At 40.5% G+C, this 5,000-nt stretch overlaps 1 protein-coding gene across 1 annotated transcript in view; it reads right to left on the bottom strand.

Moving 5' to 3' along the window:
* Window positions 1–369: 369 nt before the first annotated feature.
* Window positions 370–5,000, bottom strand: part of LOC140948914 (uncharacterized) — a 5,741-nt gene continuing 1,110 nt past the window's right edge. The window contains exons 2-4 of the mRNA XM_073398180.1: window positions 3,691–3,808; window positions 1,989–2,229; window positions 370–745 (exon numbers count right to left, since the gene is read on the bottom strand). Of these exons, the coding sequence (XP_073254281.1) occupies window positions 370–745; window positions 1,989–2,229; window positions 3,691–3,808 (735 nt within the window). The remainder of the gene's footprint in view (window positions 746–1,988; window positions 2,230–3,690; window positions 3,809–5,000) is intronic.

Genomic DNA, 5,000 nt, shown 5'->3' with positions numbered 1-5,000 from the left:
TTGGGCCAAAAACTGCGGACATAATATTATAGTTTTACAAGCATAATAGGAAAGGGCCTAAGAGAGAGCACCAAATTTTTGTATGCACTAGTCACACTCTTGTAGTGGTAGAGTGGCTCAGTGGTCTGGAAGTTGCCTTGAAGCGCACATGGTCCAGGATTGAATCTCAGCGAAGCTGTTTTCTTTTTTTTTGTTGCACAATTACTTTTTCCGCTTAGTGTTTGTTTCTTTTTGTTTTGTTTTTAATCATATTTTCCCCTTTGGCTTGTTTCCCTTTATTCTTACTGCTGACCCTTTACACTTTGTAAGGTTTTTGTGATAACGTATTTCGTCTTAATGAACCTATTGACTGAGCGCACGGTCCTTGACTTAGCGCAGGCCAATACTGATCAGCCTATTGCTTACACGGTTAGGAGAATGACCGTTGACGTTAAAGGCAACACCTTTGTAACGCGTATCAGTGGATGCCGTACGGAAATACACAGAAAAAGTATCCCCACACCACCAGTTACACTTCTTGTAACAATCTGTGTACCCGGAAAGAAAAAAGCCCGAATAGAAGGCATGATCACAGATCAGTAGCTGATAGGGGTAAGTGTTATTAGCCCCTACTCCGTCCCACAATCCAAGTCTGTCAGCAAAGTTCCCATAGTTACTAGCGGCCTTCGTGGGTACTTGATTACGTCGTTTAAAGAATGCCTTGTTTCCAGTTTGGTGATCTATGAAGATGATTTCTGTGAATTTGGGAGAGAAAGATCAAGATATAAGTAGTTTTCAACGAACTGCTTTTTTTCTTATTAGCTAACAAGCCAACCGATCCACATCACAATCGGAGAGTAACGTCTGTTGACACATAAGTCTTTCAAATTAACATAAATACGTATATCTTAAATATCTAAGAATCCCACCACCTCAGAGCGTACATCTTTAACCTAAATTTTTCAATCTTAAATCATTTAATTGCCAAATAGCAAGGATAATCATTGCAATATGTAATCGTACACTACTTTTGGCAGGATCGACAAATGCAGGTGAAAAGTTGTGTCATGTTCTTGGACTTAATACTTAATGGTACAGGAGGTACTGAGAGATAATTCACTTACAAAAGGCACAATGACTAAGTGTGTTAGATCCTTTAAAAAATATGTTCTTTACTTGAGTGTGTATTTAGCACGAAAGTACTTTTTGAGGACACTATTTTTACTTGCTCCTACTGGAGATCGAAACATCATTTCACTTGGTAATCCACGCCAGGCGAAGGTTTAGCCGTTTGCAGGACAAAGACAGTATCCTTATTTCTCAGATTTTTTAAGACCCTGAGTATGGGTCCGGTCCCGGGAATCAAAGCAACGATCTCCCGCTCTACAGTCGAGCGCGGTTCCATCGACCGAGCTAGTCATGCCAAGGTTATAAAAAGTCCGTCTATTCACAGATTAATCTTTTGCTTCAAAAATTTATCAGTTAAGCAAAGGAGAGGAGTACCCAGTGCCACGCAAACAGAGTTTAATTCGTTGAAGACCCTTGAAAGAGGAACCTGCCATGTTGGATTAGCATGAACGTTTGTAAACACAGCAAATTTTCGCGGATGAAGAAATCTAAAAATAGAACTTCACACACTGTGAAATTTATTGGTAGCGGATGGAGGCTGGGCCCATAATCTCCTGCTTGCAATTAATTTGAGCGAAAAGGCGATTCATAACGGTTTTGAAAGAAAAAGTCGTGCCTCCGTCTAAATGAAGAATCAAACAACTCTAAAAAGACAAAGAGGATTTGGGGAGAAAAGAAAAGAAAATTGATGAGGCGGTTATAGGTGAGATAAGAACATTTTTTTGTTTCGCAGAACATTGTCTGGTTCTATTATTTCTAGCGAATGTTTTTAACGTTTTCTATCAGTTGAAAGAAGGTAACCTTAAAATAAAAAATAGCCTTAAGGAATCCCCACCTTTTCAGTTTATCTTCCCAGAAAAAGACAAAACTTACTTACTTCGATATCGTTGCAGTTCGCTCTGTACCCGTCATTTCCATAAGGAAATAAGGCATTATACTTGACTTCAGTGCTGGGTTTGGCGTATTCATCAGTAGTATAACACATGGTCCATCCTCCATTGTATGACGTCATGTCACAGTAAGCTAGGAACGCATTTGAATGCGTTCCACCATCTGGGACAATCCAGTACATACCGTCTCCTGTGGAATGGCCTTGACTGATAATATTTCTACAGTCGGTTGCTGAAAAATACATGTATAAGTTGTACTTTATGTTAAACTACAATAGTTAGCTTGTAAGTGCAGCGATCATTTGAAAGAGGCGTTGTTCAGGCGTCCGTGGCTTATATAATCCGTCTCCGATTCACGCCGTGTTATCAGTCGTAATAACATAAAACTATGTTTACTTTGTTTCGTTTTCTTTTTTTCTTCATAAACAATGAAAACGGCATAACAATGTTACAAAAGTAGCCAGTAAAGGTCTATTTCAGCCATCTTTGCATGCCCACGATTACGGACTGATGGGATAAGAGCTTTGTCATGTGCTTTCTAAGGGGGTAAACAACTGATAATAACTGTCAGTACATCGCCAACTTTCCGGTGGAAAAAGTACAATGAAGCTTTCCCGGGTATCAATTTTTTTGAGAATACGCGAAAATACTTTTATTTAAATCTCGTCCTTCTAGTCGTCCTCGTCCTTGAATCTAGAGGTCTCCTCCGGCGGCCGGCTAACAGAGACTTTAAGATACGGTGACTACGGACTACGAACTACGACTGGACGAGCGTTGATCCTTTCTTTGTCGCTTTGGGTTGAGTTGTGCAAAAATAGAACGTTAAGATTGCATTACAGACAGTAGACTACGAGAGAATAGAGAGGGAAACAGGCAAAGATTTTCTTGCTTTCATGTTCATTCCACAACACAATGCAAATACTTTGCATGTGATCTTATCTCGCAGGACAACACGGGAAAAATGAACAGGACTGGGGTTCTGATCATGTGCAGTAGCATGTTTAACTGCCGTCGTAGTCCGTCAAATTGACGAAACTTTATCTGTACATTTTGCTTGACTAAAGTCGTTATTTCATTTTGAGAGAATAAAAACACTCACCCGTGATTTAATACTCGTACTGATAAATTTTATAGTCTTTTTGCCCTCAAGCAACCACGTGACATTGCTTTTATCCCATCTACCCTAAAGGGCGAGCAAAGATGGTGTATCGTGAATAAGGTCTATAAGCCATTATATTACCATAAAATTCCGAAAAAAAGGCCCCCGGGCTTATATTTTTCAAAGGTTCTTTTTGAGGGGCTTATTTTTGGAGGTGCTTATGTACGGAGGCAAATTTGCGTTTCAAAATCGATTGGGCTAGCCTTATTTTTGGAAAGAAATTTACTGTTATTCCTTGTTTTACTTTGTACTACAGAACAATTTTCAAGTACAAGCCCCCCAGGGGGACTTATATTTGGAAGGGCGATTTAACGGAAGGTTTTTTGCGTTACGAGCTTGGGGGGCTTATATTTGGAGGGGCTTATACATAGAGGGGCTTATTTTCGGGATTTTACGGTATATTTTTTGTCTAAAAAAAACAATAAAAACGGATAATTTTGTCTTGAATTGCTGCGATTCTTGTTCGAAGACGGCGCTTATTGAAGTGGGCTGCTTTTTTTAAAGTAGGTTCGGTATTTCGGTAATCATGATCACCTATGTCACCACAGTTTTTCCCTCTGACTCCTGGAGCGCATGCGCAGTAATAGTCGTCTTCTTCGTACCTGGCCACACAAGTTGAATTGTTCAAACAAGGGTTATTGAAGCAGGGAGTCTGATTTATATAAAAAAGGACAAACAAATAACGTCATCATTGATTGACAGTCTGTTTCAAGGCTAACCCGCTAACCCTACCTACGTTGGCATAGAGTTAAGCTTCAGACGTGTAGTGTCCTTAACTTGTCAAAAATCATACCTAGCTAACAAGCTCTTTGAATATTATTGTCTCATGGAGTCTGAGCGATCAGGAAAAGCTTTCAGTGCTTTGATCAATGTGACGTTATCTCTAACAGTGAGAATTAGCGACCAGAAAAGGCTTAGTGAGACCTTACAGACTCGTTATAACGAATGTATCTAACAAAGCAACAGCACTTGTACAAATTGGCCCGTGTTGTCATATGTGGAATTGTATAATGGACAAGTCTTGTAAGAAGGAGGCTTTTTTGGCGGTGATTTAATTGGGGAATGCAATCCGTTCTGGGAAGAACAGTTGTTTGTGTAAACAATAGGATTTCACCTAGCCTACGTACGGCAGACATTTCTCCTCGCTCATCGCCGGCTGAATGACGCTGAGGGAAGAGAAACGTCTGCCGTTCGAAGGCTAGATTTCACCATTGGGTAATTTTTTTTTAGTCTTTTTGATACCCTTCTTTTCACGTATATTGTGACCCATTAATTCATCATAAAGAAACTCTTTATTTTCTCCTGACGAAGACGACCGACAGCCCGAAACTACCACAAGAAACTCCCCGGCCTGTTAAATGTTTTCATTATTTTACTCGGTGTGTTTCCTCTGCCTGAAAGGACCCCAGGGGTAGGGGGATACTCCCTCAGTAATGGCCTATACGAGGAGGATCCACAGGGTAAAGGACAGGGAAATCTGACATTTCGGTCGGTAAATAGGTCCTAAAGGGCTAGCTAACAGATGCAGTTTATGGCTGTTACTCGGTGAGTTTCCTCTGCCTGAAAGGACCCTAGGGAGAGGCGGGGGGAATACTCCCTGTAATGGCCTATACGAGGGGGATTCACCGGGTGAAGGACAGGGAAATCTAACATTTCGGTCGGTAAAAAGGTCCTTAAGGGCTAACTAACAGATGCAGTTTATGGCTCTGAAAAAGTCGAGTACACGTTCTTGTATTGTGATTTATATATAGTTTAATGACAGTGCCGATTTACAGAAGTCTACAGAAGTTAGAAGGGACGCAAAGTTCTAAACTTGGTACATGGAAGAAGTAGTACTATTCGTC

The sequence above is a fragment of the Porites lutea genome, chromosome 9, assembly GCF_958299795.1.
Source record: "Porites lutea chromosome 9, jaPorLute2.1, whole genome shotgun sequence".
Classification (NCBI taxonomy): Eukaryota; Metazoa; Cnidaria; class Anthozoa; order Scleractinia; family Poritidae; genus Porites; species Porites lutea.
This window is presented reverse-complemented; position numbering and strand designations above follow the sequence as displayed.